The sequence below is a fragment of the Elephas maximus genome, chromosome 19 (genome assembly GCF_024166365.1).
Source record: "Elephas maximus indicus isolate mEleMax1 chromosome 19, mEleMax1 primary haplotype, whole genome shotgun sequence".
In the NCBI taxonomy this organism is placed as follows: domain Eukaryota; kingdom Metazoa; phylum Chordata; class Mammalia; order Proboscidea; family Elephantidae; genus Elephas; species Elephas maximus.
This window is the reverse complement of record NC_064837.1, coordinates 30,422,507-30,438,580: the sequence shown is the minus strand read 5'-3', so window position 1 is coordinate 30,438,580 and position 16,074 is coordinate 30,422,507. Positions and strand designations below refer to the sequence as shown.

General features: G+C 47.2%; 1 protein-coding gene across 1 annotated transcript; it reads left to right on the top strand.

The window, feature by feature from the left end:
* Positions 1-204: 204 nt before the first annotated feature.
* On the top strand, positions 205-13,368 carry HEATR9 (HEAT repeat containing 9). Its single transcript, XM_049861333.1, is given in 15 exon segments — positions 205-277; positions 1,807-1,856; positions 3,332-3,513; positions 3,789-3,915; positions 4,125-4,181; positions 4,365-4,421; positions 5,114-5,171; positions 5,569-5,699; positions 9,516-9,698; positions 10,075-10,167; positions 10,277-10,396; positions 11,406-11,479; positions 11,937-11,988; positions 12,563-12,649; positions 12,889-13,368. Coding segments are annotated over 15 exon segments (1,824 nt in total).
* The last annotated feature ends 2,706 nt before the right edge of the window (positions 13,369-16,074 follow it).

Here is a 16,074-nt window from a genome sequence, read left to right as displayed (position 1 = left end):
GGCTCAAGAATGGAACTCGAGTGTTCTATTTACCAAGGAGATCTGGTTGCTCAGCACTTGGTAGCTTCTACCTCCAGAAGTTGGACACTTCACTGGTCCTCTTATGTCAAAATGGATGAGTCTCCCCAAGATGTGCCTCCACCTCCAAAAGAGACCCAGAAGGAACCCCCAAGTTCTACCTCACCCCATCAGGGAAAGAAAAAGATGGTCTATGAGAAAACCATCACCAAGTCAATGTCCAAGTGCCCATGGCTGGAATTTCAAGAGAGGGCAAAAGGTGAGGCTAGAATGGAGAGGAACAGAGCCAGGGGCAGGGACCTGAAAGCCAGTGCCTGGCTCCCACTCCCAGCAGAGGCTGCCTAAGTGAGTTCAGCAAATTCATGGGAGGAGATAGGGCAGGCCCTTGGGTACTTCCGTGGCTCTCCAGAACCCTCAAGGTAAGTCTTTAGCTCCTTAGCAGGACCCATGGGGCCTTCGAAGATGGGGCACCTGTGTGTCTCCCAACTTCTGCTCCCAGACCTGCATCCTGCTCTCTACCCCAACTCTCACACCTCCAAGTCTTTGCATAGGTTGTTCCCTGTGCCTGGTGCTTTTCCCTCTGTCTATCTGGCTGACTCCTACTTGTACTGAAGACTCATCTTGTATATAATCTCCTCTGGGAAACCTTCCTTGATCCTCCCAGCCAGGTTAGGTGTCCCTCATCTGTACCATCTGCTTCTATCTATCTTCACATTTATTTCCTTCTGTTAATCACTAATTAACATTTATAACTCACAAACCAGACTGGTGGTCCCTGCCCAAATCCCCAAACCCAAAAAAAACCATTGCAGTCGAGTCGATTCCAACTCATGGCGACCTCATGTGTCATAGAACAGAACTGCCCCACGGGGCTTTCTTGACTGTAATCTTCACAGAAGCAGATTTCCAGGCCCTTCTTCCACAGCACTGCTGGGTGGGTTTGAACCGCCAAGCTTTAGGTTAGTAGACTATCGCCAAGTACCACCCAGGGACCTCCAGAAATGCTAATTCTCAGACCTCACCCCAGATCTACTGAATCAAGAACTCTTGAGATGGGGTCCCAGAAATCTGTGTGTCAACAAGCCCCTCAATGATCCTGATGCACACTTGAGTTTGAGAAATGCTGAAGTAAGTCAATGGTTTTCAACCTTAGATGCACATCAAAATCCTCTGGGGAGCTTCATAAAATGCCTAGGCTCCATCGCCCCAGAGTCTGATTTGATTAGACTGATGTAGTAGGGCCTGATGTTGGATGGCTTTGAGTCAATTTTCAACTCATAGCGGCCCCATGTGACAGAGTACAACTGCCCCATAGGGTTTTCTAGATTGTAAATCTTTATGGGAGCAGACTGCCAGGGCCTAGGCATTATTAAAAGACTCCACAGATAATTCTAACATACAGCCAAGGTTGGGAACCACTCTGCCAGATCAGAGCTTCTCAAACTTCAACATGCATAGGAATCATGTGGAGATCTTGTTAAAGTGAAGGTCCTGATTCAGCAGGTCTGGGGTAGAACCTGAGAGTCTGCATTTCTGAGAAGCTCCCAGACTATGACAATGGGCTGCTGTTCCGTGGACCACATTTTGAATAGCAAAGTACTAGAAGACTATGAGCCCCTGAAAGGCAGGAATTATGCCTTTCTTACCTCCCTAGTACCTGGAAAAATACCTGGCACTAGTGTTCACTAAATGCTGAATATATAAATACCTGAACGAATGAGTCTTTAACCCACCTTTGCAATTGCTCTTTCATTTGTTACTACACCACACTCTTATCCTTCTTCCCAGAATTCAGGAAAGCCACAGCTCTTGTTCACCTACCCTTGTCCTGCTAACAGGTAAGACCCCTAATTTCTGCCACCCTGGGAGCACTGTCAAAGTAGGAGGGACAGCAGACTGTCCCCTCCCATCAAGGCCAGCTCAGAGAACCCTGGCACTCACTCTGGGGAAGACATTGACTCTGCGTGACCTTGGACAAGTCACTTTTCCTCTCTGAGCCTCAGGTGCTTCCTCATTCACAGGCCAACCCCTGCCTTTGTAGGGCTGCAGAGACAGAATGTCTCTCAGGCCTGAGCTATGCAGGTGGTGCTTAGTAATGGGAGTTATTTTTATTAGTTAACACAGGGATCCAACAGGGTTTCCAGATAAAATACAGGATGCCCAGTTAATTTTGAACTTCAGATAAACAATGAATAATTTTTTAGTATATGTATGTCCCAAATATGGCATTCATTACCTGAAATTCAGTTTTAACCTGGCATCTTGCTTTTTGTGTTTATTTTTTGCTAAATCCAGCAAGCATATTCATAGTGGGTCAGTGCTCCATTTTCGGAAATCATGACAATCACTTGAGAACCCTTAATATCATATTTTCAGTCACCAACTTGGGAGTCACGGGCTGAAGCTCCTATTCCCTGTTGCCCAGAGAAATCTGCTGTAAAAACAGGAAGACTTGAGAAAGGGCAGGGATGAATCCCAGCCAAATCCTCACAAAAAGCCCTTTTTACCGCAAACCCTCCACTACAGTCAGAGCTGCTGTTTCACAACTGAGACAGTTTATCTGAAGAAGTCTGTTTTCCCAATGAAACTGTAAGTTCCATGAGGGCAGGGGCAATGACTGCACCACCAGCACCTCACACAGTGCTTGGCACATAATCCAAAAAAACAAAACCCAGTGCCGTCGAGTCAATCTTGATTCCTAACAACCCTATAGGACAGAGTAGAACTGCCCCATGGGGTTTCCCATGGCTATCGGTCTTCACAGAAGCAGACTCCCACATCTTTCTCCCGCACAGTGGGCTGGTGAGTTCAAACCATCAACCTTCTGGTTAGCAGCCAAGCCCTTTATCCACTGCACCACGAGGGCTCCTTTTTAGCACATAGTAGATGCTCAATAAACATTTGTTGATTCCTGAATGAATGAGTAGCCTATCTTTTCCCCATCTTAACTCCACATTTCCCCCACCCCTTGCCTTCCTTTTCATCTCTCTGCCCAGATTACCTTTTCAGGGAGCTCTGAGATCCTCAGCTAACCAAACTTTGTACAGATCCATTTACAGCTCACCAATGGCTTCACAATCTTCATCTCTTTTGATCTTCACAACAACCTTGGAAGGGGCACAGAGCGAGGATGATTAGCTCCATTTTACAGATGAGAAGACTGAGACCTGGGTAGGGTGAAGTAACTTTCCCAAGTCACACGTGGGCTAAGAGGAAGCTGTGACTCCAGCCCAGATCCAACACACATGTAAGGGCCTCGGAGACCCTTACTGAGGGATACCCACTCTGACTTCTCTGCCACTCATACCCCCAGATGCCAAAGGAAGAGTTCCCCCCAAGTCCAGAGTGCTGGAGGCAGCACCCAAGCAAGCCACACTCGGTGCCCTACTGCTACTCCCAGAGGCCTGAAATCTACTCGCACTGGCATACTCTCTATGACCAGCGAGAGGACCGCGAGGGCCAGAAGATACTGTGGAAAATGAGAGATCTCCCTAGGTGTGCTCTACCTGCCCCCAAATCCTCCACACCGTCTAGGAAAGAGGGGAAGGAGAAGGATGGGGTAGAACAGGGAGTGGGGCAAGTCAGCCTACAGGTCCCAGAGAGGACCCTGGGTGGAAGGGAGCCTTGGTTTGGGTGGGTGTCACTGAACTCTTCTCTGTCTTCCTCCGGTCCCATTCTTGAGCTGGGCTGAAGACTGTTGCAAGGAGGGGTTGTGATCTAGGGAGGAAGGAGCAAGGGAACCAAGAAGGTCTGTGCAATTTCTCATGCAGGCACTTCAGGGAGAGTATTCACCTCCAAAAACTTCATCTCCCCATGAACAAATTGACTCTAAAACCTCAGGTGACAACCAGGGCCTTAGGGCCTACCTTGGACCCCCTGAAGTGGCAAAGATTAAAGGTCAGGGGCCATGGTGGGAAGGGGGTGGGGAGGCTCCCTCTCTGTGAGTGTTCTTACCTTGGGCTCACACTATCCTTCAGCCCTCAGTCCCTGCCTGTCCAGTAGAGGGAGGGGAGGAAAAAGGACTACACTGGATGAGTTCCTTTGTTTGAACTTCTGTACTATATTTATCCTTTTCTTCTTTTCCACTGGCTGCCTGGGATGGGCAGGAACTCACACAAAGTCTGAAATCTCCCAGAGAGGATGAGCAACATTACGCAGCTCAGGTGAGACGTGGTAAGGGTTGGTTACAGTTAGGAGTTGGCTGCGCTGGAGAGTAAAAAGGCGGCTGAGGAGGCAGGTGGAGGTGGAGGTGGTTTCAAAGTACAAATTCCAGCTGTGTCCAGAGGATAATTCCAGGGGTGGTATCCAAGGTCTCTTTCTTTCCTCCACCCCTGTTGTTCTTGCAGGCTCTGGGGTGCCTGGGCATCAATGACAAATTCATCATGGAGGCATTATGGGAGGTGGTGAGTCTAGGGCCGCAAGGAGTTCAGGGGAGAGGGAAACAGGGTGTGATGTGTGCAGAGAATAGGCACATGGGTGCAGACAGGGCTCCCCAGAAGCTGCAAGGATGCTGGGTCAGATCCAGGGCAGAGAGAGCCACCAGTGTGTAGCATGTCCCCTATATCCTGCCCTTGGCTTCTTCAAGAACAGCTTAATGTAAAGGATGAGAAAGGGGGAATCTGAAGACCTCCTTGGTCTAATAGAAAAGACTGGACTGAAAGCCAGGAAAGAACTAGGGCTGAGTTCACTCTCTACCAATAACTGAAACATTGCCATATGCTTCTATGCCAGTTCACAACTGGGATCCTGCATCCTTATCCATAATCTCATTTAAATCTTCCACCAACAATAGGGACAGGAATTAGCATCTGCACTTTTCTAATATGAAGAGGGAAGCTTTGAGAGGCCAAGTAACTTGCCCAAGGCCACGTGGCTACTAGATACCAGATGCAGGGATTTGAACAAAAGTCTTATTCCCAAATCCAGTGTTCCTTCCATTGCACCACCCTGCCTCTGCTCTGTTTGAGTGTAGAAAGGTCACTCTTTGGCCTCAGTTTCCTCACTCGTAAAATGAAAAAGGTGGGCTGAGATGATCCCTAAACCTCTGACATTCTATCACCTGTGGTATGTTTCCACTACCTGCCTCCTAAATCAGGCCAAAACTGGTCCAGAGAAAGTGAAGTTCGAGGCCTATCGATCCCTGGCTCTCCTGGGTAAGTACATTCTCTCCTGGGGTGAAGAACTGGGGTAGCTGAGAAAGGAGAAGGTGCAGCCAGTACTCAAGTCATTTGCGAAAGGGCAAAAGGGAGTGGAATGTACACCCACTACAACCTTGAGTTTAACAGAGCCTGGGAACTATCCTATTACTGCTGGGCAGAGAAAGGAAGGTGAGGTGAAAGGAAAGAAGAGATTGGAATGGGCAGAGAGGAAGGCTCTTGGAATTGTGGTAGAGTCCAGCCAGCTGCTCCAGTGTCCTGGGAAGATGGGCAACACCTTGGGAGCTAGTACTTGGAACTTCTTCTGTCTTGAGGGCACAGTGGAGTCAAATGGATTCTGGCAGAGGAGCAGCAGCCCGAGCTCTGCCTTGACCTGAGGATCCTCCCTGTCCAGGTTGCCTGAATAAGCATGTGATCCAGGCTCTCATCCACCATTTGAAGGGGAGAAATGAAGCTCGAAGGATGGAGACCCTGGTGGGGCTACGGATGGCTCTGAACAACTGGGTGGCTGTCCCTAAAGACAAGGTGATTGGGAGCAGATTCAGTAACTGGGGCAAACTGAGACAAGGTAATTGACCGTGTTGCCTATGAGTTACATCAGGAAGAAGGCAGCCTAGCTCCCAGCTTGGATAGGGAGTGGAGTTCCTTGTGGAGTTGGACAGAAGCATATGGCTCTGCCATTTATTAGTCATACAACCTCTGAAAAGCCAGCTTTCCAAGTTGTGGTTTTGCTCATCTGTAAAATGGAGACAATAACTACCTTACAGCATTGTTGAGAAAATTCAATGAGATATGTCTGTAAAGAATTTAGTACAGTGCATATGCTCTTTAAATGGTAACCATTTATCATCCCTAAAATAACCTATTAAAATAAAGCCTCTCTCAAGACAGAATGGGACCAAGGGAGTTCTCTGACACTATTCTGGGTTTTTTTCACTTTAGGATCATCTTACTTTGACCCCATCACCGCCCCATGTGAAAGAGAATCCATCATTCATTCATTTATTCAACAAATATGTATTAAATACCTATCACGTGTCATGTACTGTTTTAGGCCCTTGGGATATATCAGTGGACAAAACAAAGAACCTGCTCTGCGGAGCTTACATTTTAGTAGGGAGAAATACATGCTACCCAATAAATTTAATTAGAAAAGTACATACAGTGAAACATGTAAGAGCCAGAACTCAATGGGATTGCCTTGTTTTTCTGGGTCTCAGGAGTTTTCTGCCTTTGACAGGGTGCAGTCTTACCACTTTTCTATCGTTCATTTTATTTGAAAATATTTGAGTTTTCCTTCTCTGACAGGTTTCCGCCTTGCACAGGTCCCAGATTTCTTAGGTTCTGCTGTAGTACGTTAGAGGCGATAGGGAAAACTATGAAGCAGGGTGAGGGTGAGCAGGAATGCTGAGTGGGGATGGGAATGGGTTGCAATTTTAAACATGGTGGACAGAGAAGGCCTCATTTAGAAGGTGACGACAGAGCAAAGACATTCCAGCCAGGACCAGTCAACATAAAGGCCCTAAGGTGGGTGTGGTTGAGGGACATCAAGGAGGCCAGTGTGACTGCAGTGGAGTGGGAATAGAGAGCCATGGGAAATGATGTCAAGTCACAGAAGTTAACAGGAGACTAGATAATTGTGGCCTTCTGGGTTGTTTTAAGCACTTGGGCTTTTAGTCTGAGTGGAATAGGGAGTCATTAAAGGTTCTTGAGCAGAACAATGACATGATCTAACTTAACATTTCGAAAGGTTCACTCTGACTGCTGTGGTGAGAAACAACTGGGGGGTGGAAGGGCGGGCAAAGGGCAGTGGCTAAGAGTGGAAGCAAGGAGACCAATTAGGAGCTACTGAAACAATCCTGGAGAGAGAGAATGGCGGTTTGACCATGGTGGTAGCAGTGGAGGTGGTGTAAGGTGATTAAATTCTGGATATATTTTAAAAGTAAAACTTTGATAGAATGTGAGCTGTAAAAGAAAGTGGTGAAACAAGGATGAAGCCAAGGTTTTTGGCCTAGGAACCGAAAAGATGGAGTTGTCATCAACTAACATGAAAAAAGTTATAGGTGGAATAGGTTTAGAGGTAATATCAGAAGTTCAGTTTTGGACAAATTTGACACGTCTACTGGACCTCCAAGGGAGATGACAAGTAAGCAGTTGGATATACAATTCGAAGCTTAGGAGAGAAGTCTGAACTAGAAATAGCAATTTGGGAGTTGTGAGCATACAGATGGTATTTAAAGTCATGACACTCATCACCAAGACAAAAAAACAAAAATCAAGCTTTGGGGCATCCCAATGTTAAGAGGCCAGGTAGAAGAGAAAGAATTCAGCAAATACTGAGAGGTGGCCAAGGAGGAAGGAACGCAACCAAGAATGTGGTATTCCAACTCCTAGAGACCCTATAGGACACAGTAGAACTGCTCCATAGTTTCCTAGGAGTGCCTGGTGGATTCAAACTCACAACCTTTTGGTTAGCAGCTATAGCTCTTACCCACTACACCACATGGTTTCCTTTCTGAAAAACCACGTGAAGAAGATATATCAAGGAGAAACCAACTGTATCAAAGAATGTAACGGCCGATAATTGATATGTGCATTTAACAATGTAGATGCCACTGATTATCTTAGCAAGAGTCATTTTAGTGGGGTGGTAGGAGTGAAGGCATGATTCGAGTGGGTTTAAAAGAGCCTAAGAGGCAAGAAATTGGAAACTGCAAGTATGGATAACTTTTCAAAGAGTTTTGCTGGAAAGGGCAGCAGTTGGCACCAGAGGTGATTCTAGAAAAGAGGAAAAGTAACAGTGTGTTTCTACGCTGTGGAGAACAATCCTATAGTTAGAAAAATGATTCTGAAGAGAGCAGGGAGAGTTGTTGCAGCAATGGCCTTGAGTTGGTGAGAGGGGATGAGATCTAATACACAAGTGAAGAAACTGACGATAAGATAGACATATGGTCACAGTCCACAGTAACAACTGGAAAGGAAGGGCAGCATATGGATGCAGGTGTTGGTAGTTGGACAGATGTGTTGGTAGATGTCTATGGAACTTCTTTTCTATTTGCTTTAATTTTCTTGGTGAAGTAAGAAACAAGGTCATCAGCTGACCTTGAGTCTCACCAGAGTGAGAATAGAGGAAGAAGTATTACAGGTTCCAGAGGAAAGACTGAAATAGGAGTGGAAAAGATATTTGCTCAGGGAAAAATAGTACGATTACCAGGCAGCATCAGGTTCTACATGAGTTTCATGCTCATATATTTAAAGCAAGATCAGTTGCCATGATTGTGTGTTTTTCTCAAGGAGGTGCAGGCAGAGCTGGATTTAACCAGGATTGTGGTTTTGTCGAGGGAATACAATGAAGCAAGAGGGCGTAAAGAACTGAGGGTGAGGCAAGGGAGTGATTATAGCAGGACCTTGGAATTTAAGCTGGGTAAAGAGGAAAGGAGAAAAAACCTGACAGTATGACCCCCAGACACCCTTTTAACCCAGTACTGAGGTCACTCCTGAGGTTCACATTTCAGCCAAAGATTAGACAGGTCTATAAAACTAACAATAACACATGTAGTTCAACCATGTATACAAAATTAAATGGGCACACCAACCCAGACGCAAGGACAAGAAGGCAGGAGGGGATAGGAAAGCTGGATGAATGGAAATGGGGAACCCAAGGTCGAGAAGGAGAGAGGGCTGACATGTCACCGGATTGGCAACCAATGTCACAAAACAGTATGTGTATTGTTTAATGAGAAAATAATTTGCTCTGTAAACCTTCACCTAAAGCACAGTTAAAAAAAAAAAAAAGAGGAAAGGAGGTGAGGAGCAGTGAAAAGGCGGTAGGAGCAGTGGATTGTTGGTCTGTGGGGAGTCAAACAATTGTTCACATCAAGATACTATAAGAGGTGAGCTGGAAAGATAGGAGGTGAGGGTCAGAGTGAGATCCACATGAAATGGAGATTATGGAGAAGCTGCAGATATGGGTAATGATGAGGTCTCTGTGGGGAATTAGTGGCTGAGGTAGAGTGGATGACAAGGTCATTGGATGAGAGGTGTTGGATCAATTACATGTATATATTCTTTAAGTGCCGGGAATTAAGACAGAAGCATTAAAGAAAAACAGTGACCAGAGAGATAAAATCATAGAGAAGTGAGGAGAGGTGATTTAGGAGCCAGTAGGTGTCATCAAAAATAAGGGTCAAGTGGATGAAATAATGTGATGACATGAGACTCATTTTAGGAAGGAGGGACAGTGGTCTGGAAGCAGCAGTGAATTGCCCTCTTACAAAGTACAAAGCCTGGCTAAGGATGTAGCCCTCATCCTGCCCATTTCTCCTCCTGCCTCCCTGTTAGAGGGCTCCTGTGGGGGACGAAGGGAAGCTGGCACGTCTGCTGCAGATGCTGATGAAAGCCTTGCCGAATGATGCAGCTCTGGAGGCAGCTCTGTGCCTGGGTTTCCTGAGGCCCTGCAGCAAGGTGGTCCTAGAGTTCCTGCTGCAGTGCCTAGGCGGAGGGCCTAAGACCCAGCAGATGAAGGTATGAGGGGCAAGCGGCTGGTCGCCCAGGGAGGACTGGGAAAACAGAAGTCACTCATAACTTGGGAAGGGTCTGGATCCTGTCATCCTCATCCAGAGAAAGGAAGCTTCAGCAGGGAGCACTGTGTGTTTGTGAATATGAATATGCATATGAGGTCACGTGGACATATAAGTATACATGTGTCTGTGCACATCTGATATCTATGGATGTTCATTTATGTATGTGCACACATGAACTTGTGCTCTCATTCAAGAGGCCAAGAGGCAGGTGAAAGAACCCCACCTGATCCCACCAGTTCTAGCTCAGCCCTCAAGTCAGCATGGCCATTCTGAGTCCTCTTGGCCCTGTCTGCCCCACCCTGTCCTGCCCCCTAAAGGCACTTAGGATGCTGGTCAAGGTGATGCACGTGCACTCAGCCGCAGTCATCAAGGCCATCCTAGAGCAGCTGTGCTCTTCCAGTGTCCTTGAGGTAAACTCTGGGGGTGCCTTGTACCCTTACTTTTCCAACGCTAGAACAAGGTTGGGGGTAAAGGTAAAAAAGGGTCTGTCCTTCATGCCTTCCCCAACCCTGCCCTCAGCACCGCTTGGAAGCCACCAAGATGCTCAGGACCATTGGGCTGGAAAAGATCCGGGCACAGGAGTTGGAGGGACTCACATTTGACCTACTCAGGAAGAAGATGTTTAATGAACCTTTTCTGGTGAGTGTCACCAAAGCTCCCAAGCTCTCCCATCCCTGGAGACCTCCCCCGACCCAAAGTATCACATTCACGCTAACCTATTCCCTGTTACCCTAATGCAGCTCATGTTTTTAAGCTACTTTGCCTTTATTTAGGCAGTTCTCTCAGTTTGAAATGCCGAATCATTCTACCCTTCTCTGCAAGGGTAAAAAGCTGTTCACTCCCACTGGTTAGTAACTCCTCTCTCCTCCTGCCTATTAAAATACTACTGCTCCTTCAAGACAAATCCAAATGATACCTCCTCTGGACAGCCTTCCCAAATTGCCACAATCAGAATCAACCCTGCCTTCCTCTAGGTTCCTTTACTTTTTACCTTTATTACAACTTGTTACAGAACCAGCGATGGCCCTTCTAGAGACATTTTCTCTGAATTGTAAATCAGATTATGTTTCGACTCTGCATAAAACTTTTCAGGGCTCCCTAACGCCTTCGAGATGGCTTACAATGCCCTTCCCAACCCAAGCCCTGCTTACCACCCTATGCTTAGGGCAGCCATGTCCTGCAAGTCCTCTGTTGTCCCAGTGTAATTACTCAGAGTGCCTCGTTTTGAAGAGTCCCAGTTTGGTTGCCTCGCTAAGCTGAACTATCTTCCGTTCCCCTATGCTCCCTCTTGCCGCCAGGCTTTTGCACGTGCTCTCCCCTCTGCCCAGGAACCACCCTCCAAAACCCTCTGCCTGGTTAACTCCCACTCATCCTTCAGGATTCAGCTGAGGCATCAGCTTCTCCAGGAAACATTCCTGGTCCCCCAGACCAAGTTGGGAGACCCTCTGATGTGCACCCTGCACTTAGCCCAGCTGTAACACTAACACAGTACCCTAACTGTATATTTAACCGTCTGTTCCCCCTCACCAGACTCTGAGCTCCTCAAGGCAGGGACCATATGTAGCACAGAGTTCAATAAAATTTGTGATGCACTTAGATGTACCTCACTACACTCCCTCTCTCTTGTCCCACCTTGATCCCTCTGCAGGCTATGAGGCAGGCTGTGGCTGAAACTGTGGAGGAGCTCAAGATGAAGCCTATGATGATGAACTTGGTGGAGGCGTAAGTAGCCCGGACTAGGAAATGCCAGGGCTAAATCCTAGGCTGTGGGAAAGGAACAGGAGGGTCAGTGAGAGCTGAGAGCCTGCTGCTAGCTCTCAGCTCTCACTTCCCTGTGTCCCTGGGAAAGACACTCTTTGACCCTGGGCTTTCCTCATCTGTAAAATGGAGCTGATAATGCCTACCACTCAGGCTTGCTATAAAGCTTAAATTAAGATGAGGGCATGAAAAGGATTTGTTAAAGGTAAAGTCCTGGGCAGATGTGAGTTCTAACCATTTAGTGCCTCCTAGAAAACTCCACCACCTGCTCTCCCTACCCAGCCCCTTTCTTGACCCAAGAAACAAGAAAAGGAAATGAATGAAATTAGCATCACTCACTGGCATTATGCCTGTGAGAAGAAGCCACCAGCCTTTCTCCTCCACCTCTTAATTGGACCTCAACATACTCCCATCTACATAGGCAACTGATGAACTCATGTGCCACTGCACGCCAGGAAGCAGTCATCTCTTTGGTAAGGCCAGCTCCACTTCCCTGACCTGATTCCTGAGATGTGTTGATGGCACGGGGAATAGGAAATTGAACAGAGTTACCAAGAGGAAGGGCTGTAAGGTTTGGGGAGGCTGTTTGCTTGCTTGTTCCTTTTAGGTTCCAGCCCTGCCAGGAGTTAAGAGTAACCTTTTCTTCAGGGTTGAGGATGGGTAGGACAAGGAACAGGAGATGGGGGTGGAGACACTGCAGAATTTATCTTGACTCTTCCTGGTGAATAATGGGCACTGGAGGCCCATGCAGTGAGGTGTGGCAAGGAAGAGGATATCTTGGCTGGGGTGGTGGGGGGCAGGGGGAGACAACAGTGGGTGGTTTCCCTCTCTCCAAGCTGCAGGGTCACAATGGGACTAGACTGAAAAACGGCACAGACAGGGCATCTTCCTGGAGCTGCTACTTAGGCACTCTATGCATGTGCACATGTGTGCACACGTGAACTTGTGCTCTCACTTAAGAGGCCAAAAGGCAGACAAGAGAAGTCCATCTACTCCACCAGTTCTGGGCTCAGCCCTCAAGTCTGCCTCTCACTCTGCCTCTGCCAGGGTGTCCTGGGTATCCGCAGCCCTCAAGTGTACCACCTGCTCCTAGACATGCTAGATGCAGAAAAGAGCCAGGATATGAAGAAAAGCGTAAGCCATTCCTCCCGCTTCTCCCTCTTCTCTAGCCCTTCTCTAAGCCTTTCCTGCCCAACCTCACCACTAGCTCCTTGTCCGGAGGGCGGAGAGGGGAATGAGCCTCAGACACTGTCCCTTAACCTCCTCCTTGGGGCCATCCTGGCCTGTGGCCAGAGCTCCTCCTCTTGGGTGCCCCCTCCTCTCCCAGCCTGAGCCTGAAGTATACCAGCCCAAGGACCTTTGTTTCAATGCAGCTACAAAAAACATTAATCCTTTTGGCCTCAACTGATCCCTGGGTCCAAAAAAAGTTGAAGAACAAGGTTCTCTTTGTATATGAGGCGCCTGAGACCAATGTAGAGCCAGAGCCTACAAGGTTCCGGAAGGAGCCTGAGAGCCCAGAAGAGTTAACTATCCAAGACTTTCAACTTGCACAGCTGAGCCCATTGTTTGTTGCAAAGTCCAGTGTCAAGATGGACCAAGAAGAAAAGTTGACAGCCCTGACAGGATCTGTCTTACGCCCCACCATCAGTTCAGACTTGCATGCAGCCATTGCCTTCTCATCTCATTTCTCTAAACCAGTAAAAGACACGTCACAGGCTAAAGGGCCCTGGGAGCCAAGGATCAGGAAACAGCTCCAGACCCTCGCTAAAACCTCCAAATACATCAGCTCACTTCCTGACGATGCTTCTCAGGCTCCCCTGAGAAAACAATCTATACTTACCTCCCATGAATAAATGTGTCACTCTACCCAGCACACCTCTCTGAATCACTGCCACTGCTGTGTCCTTCCTCTTGTCATACTACAGAGGCTTCACTGCAACACCAGTCTCCTCATTCCTGGTGGGGTGTTCCTTCCACTCACCTACATGGCCTTTCATCAGGGGAAAGAGGGAAGGATAGAGCCAAAGCTTCTTTGGATAGTCAACCTGCCCTGCTAAATCAAGTTGTCGTCTTGGCCCAGAATTTGATGACAAGCTAGAGAGTTGGGCCTCTGTCCAGATGGGGCCAGTGAAGGAAAACTAGGAGAAAATCCTATAAGGTTTGGCTCTTGGATGCATTTACTCTAATTTGTCTCCTCCCACTCCTACCCCACCTGCCAAGTCCCCAGTTCCCTATCATCCCAACCAATCAGTAGTCAGGAGTTAATTAAGCTGTCCTCAGGGCCAACCATCCCCTCTGCTGCCTCTTCTCATACACCTACTTTCTACCTGCCTCAGTCATTCCCTTTGAAGGATGCTATTTACCCTCTAAAACTGCCTCTGTTTCTCCCTTTTTTCTACTGAAGCTTCAGTTTCCCACTGCCAGTAGAACCTTCCACACCAATCTCAACAAGCTACATCCTCTATCAAGAAGGAAAAGCCCAGGTTTTGGGGTGTGAAAAATCTGAAATCTAATCCTAGGGTCCATCACTTACTTGATGTTTGACTCTGGACAAGTTACTTTTCTGATTCGGTTTCCTCACCTTTTATAAAATGAAGAGAATAATGCCTACCACCTCAGACAGTTCTTATGAGGATTAAATAATAATATAAAGTGTAGAAGTGCCTAACATTACATAGTAAGCACTCAAATGTGAACGTTTTTTGCCTCTGTTCCCTTCTTCAGGCTTGTCACTTGAGCCTGTGACCACTAGAGGTCAAAAAAGACTGACTCCTGCCACCCAAATATATATTCTCCCATTCCTATTGGAGTGCTCTAATGGAAGGTTAAGTTCTTCCCATCAAGCACAGAAAGCTCCTCAAAGGTCTTCTGCGTCCCTTCACTTCAGGTTCTAAATAGTATAAACAGTTAAAAAGCCCTGACGGTCAGAATGGGAATTCTGAATTCAGCATGGTGGTATCACTCAGGGTTATTACCCAACCTGCCCCACCACTTCCAGATACGTGTTTTGCCTCATAGAGCTGTAAGTAAATACTGAGTGTTTTCACTGTTCTGAAGTCCGGACAGCATTGCCTAGGGAATCTTCTAACTGTGTGGCACAAAAGACCAAAGACAAGAAAGATGTTCTTCCCCTCTTACCGCTTGTTTGCAGCTATGGGTCAAGAGCAACATAATCCAAATTTTCTTGGGCCTCAAAAGCCTTTGGGTACAAACAAGACCTTAGTAACTCAAATTTTACCTGCATAATTCAGGCTCTCAACTCCTACAAAATCCTGCATGCAGATTCCCAACCTCTCCCTGTTCATATTTGAGTGTCTTCAGAGAGTGTCTTACTGCTCAACCAGATAGCAGTCTCTGCCCAACAGCATGCCAGTCTAATTCACCAATCCCTACCAGAAGACTTGAGATAGCACTGGGCATACAGGCCTTCATAGAGCACCAACCGTGAATATACTAGAGTCTTCCCAGTGCCAAATATGCCTAAATCAAACACTCTTAAAAACACACTTAATCCAAGCCCAGCCAGCTTCTCCCACAGTCTCAAAATCCCCACTCCCCTCAACCGTCAGGATCTGCTGGGACTTGTTAATGAATGAACTGAATCCCTCAAAAGTTATAAAAAAAAGTCCTAACGTCTGGTACCCATGAACACGACTATTTGGAAATAGGGTTGGTCTTAATTCCATCTGAGTAGTATCTTACACAAGAGAACAGAAACACAGGGAACAACAGCCATATGATAACAGAGGCAGACACAGCTGCAAACTAAGGAATGCCAACAATTACTGGGGACCAATAGAAGCTAAGAAACAGGCATGAACAATACCTCTCTCAGAGCCCTCAGAAGGCATCAACACAGCCAATACCCTGATGTGGACTTCCTGCCCCCAGAACTGCGAGGCAGTGAATTTCTCTTCTGTAAGCCACCCAGTTTGTGGTGTTTTGTTACAGCAGCCCTGGGTAGGAAACTAAGGCAGGACCAACCCTTGGACACCACCCAAAAAGTAAGCCCCCCTCTTATAGCTCCTCTGCCCCAAATCTTTCTAATGGGTTCTCTGGATGTTCTTTCTGATGGCAAAGAACATCCATATCCTCCACCTTTTTCTTGAACATTCTTACCCACCTCTTTGCTGTAACTGAAGAGGCCGCTTCCTGAAATCTCTCAGGTGTTGCTCATTCTCCAACATCTTTTCCAATGTCACCACTGTTCTGCACCCTCATAGGAAGATGACTGTTCCTCTGAGATTCCTGCTCTACAATCAGCTATACCACCCTCTACCCCACACCTCCCCATTTCCTCTCATTCATTGCCTGAACCCGACTTCATGTTACCTTCACCTGCACGGCCTCCCTTTGGACAACCATCCAACACTCCGGCCCCGCAGTCCTTGATCTCAACAACAAAGGCCTTCTCTTTCGTCCACTTCAGCTACTCACTTCCACGGCCACACCTAACCCCTGACATCCCCAGGAATTACTCCATCTCTAAAATCTTAAATATCCCACTTTTTGACCCAAACCTTCTGTTAAGCTCTTGTCCCCACTACCAGTTCTTTGAA